Here is a 1,471-nt window from a genome sequence, read left to right on the forward strand (position 1 = left end):
TAATTTTTTTTTTTTTTTTTTTTTTTTTTTTTTTTTTAATTGTCTTGAAATGTTTACATGTTCTAGTGTAAATCGTGTACATAAAAAAACACAACACGTAGTTTTGAGGGAGGAAATAAAATAAATTTAAAAAGTTCATTGTGGTAAAAATAAATTTGATCTAAGCAAGTTTTTTCTTCTTCCAGATTTGTAAAAAGTCCTTAGGGGATAGAAAATATGAATATTATTTTCGAAATATTTTTTAAAAGTTTAACTTCGCAGGCCTGTGTTATCAATCCATCGAAATACATACAACAGTTTACCTGATGCAGCTTTGCAAAAAACATAAAATAAATTAAATAACTGGGTTAAACCAATTATCGAACGAAGCGTGGGAAAAATCTTAAGGGGGATTATTATAAGCAGTTACGATTACAGTTCCGTTTTTCTGTATAGAGGGAGTTCTGCCTTAATCGAAGTATTAAGTTCGTGCAATAAACGAAAATTAAAGTTCGCATGCATCTTTAAAAACATAAGTTACATTTGGTATGAAAATGTTAAACTAATCAATTAGGAATTATGAACAAAATTTAAAAACAAAGTTATGAAATTAATATTAATACCGACCATACATTATGTAAAGCCAACAAAATGGGTTCCGTTGTAGAGATAAGTCTAGAAAGTTGCATACCTGTATAGCCTGATGAAGTTTTTCTGCAAAATAACGTGGCATGTTCTCCACACATTTCACTGTAAAAGGAAGTCAAATAAGTTAGAATGCCGCTTACAAGAGATGTAGCTATTATATAATATTTTAAACTGGTTTTCTTAATATTACCTACAGGTATCTACACTCTTCATTAACTCTCCCTCGTCATATTTCACAGTTGTCATAAATGTTAGATATTTTGGGAAATTTTTATACAAATTGGCCATGTAAAATAAACTTGAAGTCACTAAAACTGCACGCGAGATGATTAATTCAAGCACTCACCAAACGAAAGCATTCCTGCCCTCAAATCTCCGGACAGTTCGCTGTCGATAGCAGACAAGATGGACTGACCAGTAAGCCGTTTGTACTCCCAGAATACCATGCGCAGATGATCGTAGCTTCGGGAGGACATGATAGAATTTAAAGCACAGTTTTCTGTTCCCAAATCCTTCATATTACTTTGTAGGGCCTAAAAACGTTGTACACAAAATACGCGAATCTTCTTTATTTATATTATAGGTAGTTAAAGAACGAGAGAAGCTTAATCGAAACGAGTATTTAAAGTTGGAGAAAAATACGATAAAACTATGAAATAAGATATCTTGACAAAGAATAAATTTGACTTGCCCGAACTCAACAAGATCGAGATTGTGCAATTAAGATATTAGACAACCAAGTTATTCATCCTCATCGTGAAAAGCCAGTGTTTTTTTTTTCCTATTTGTTTTATTATTATTAACTTCGGTATTCTACTGTTTCTTCAAAATCTTTCTACTCTCC

General features: G+C 31.5%; 1 protein-coding gene across 1 annotated transcript in view; it reads right to left on the reverse strand.

The window, feature by feature from the left end:
* Nucleotides 1–1,471, reverse strand: part of LOC106461392 (annexin-B12-like) — a gene marked incomplete at its 5' end in the record, with an annotated part of 9,490 nt that overhangs the window by 1,746 nt on the left and 6,273 nt on the right. Inside the window, 2 exons of the mRNA XM_022388337.1 lie at nt 671–729; nt 974–1,160. Of these exons, the coding sequence (XP_022244045.1) occupies nt 671–729; nt 974–1,160 (246 nt within the window). The remainder of the gene's footprint in view (nt 1–670; nt 730–973; nt 1,161–1,471) is intronic.

This window comes from Limulus polyphemus, unplaced genomic scaffold (genome assembly GCF_000517525.1).
Source record: "Limulus polyphemus unplaced genomic scaffold, Limulus_polyphemus-2.1.2 Scaffold950, whole genome shotgun sequence".
Lineage (NCBI taxonomy): Eukaryota > Metazoa > Arthropoda > Merostomata > Xiphosura > Limulidae > Limulus > Limulus polyphemus.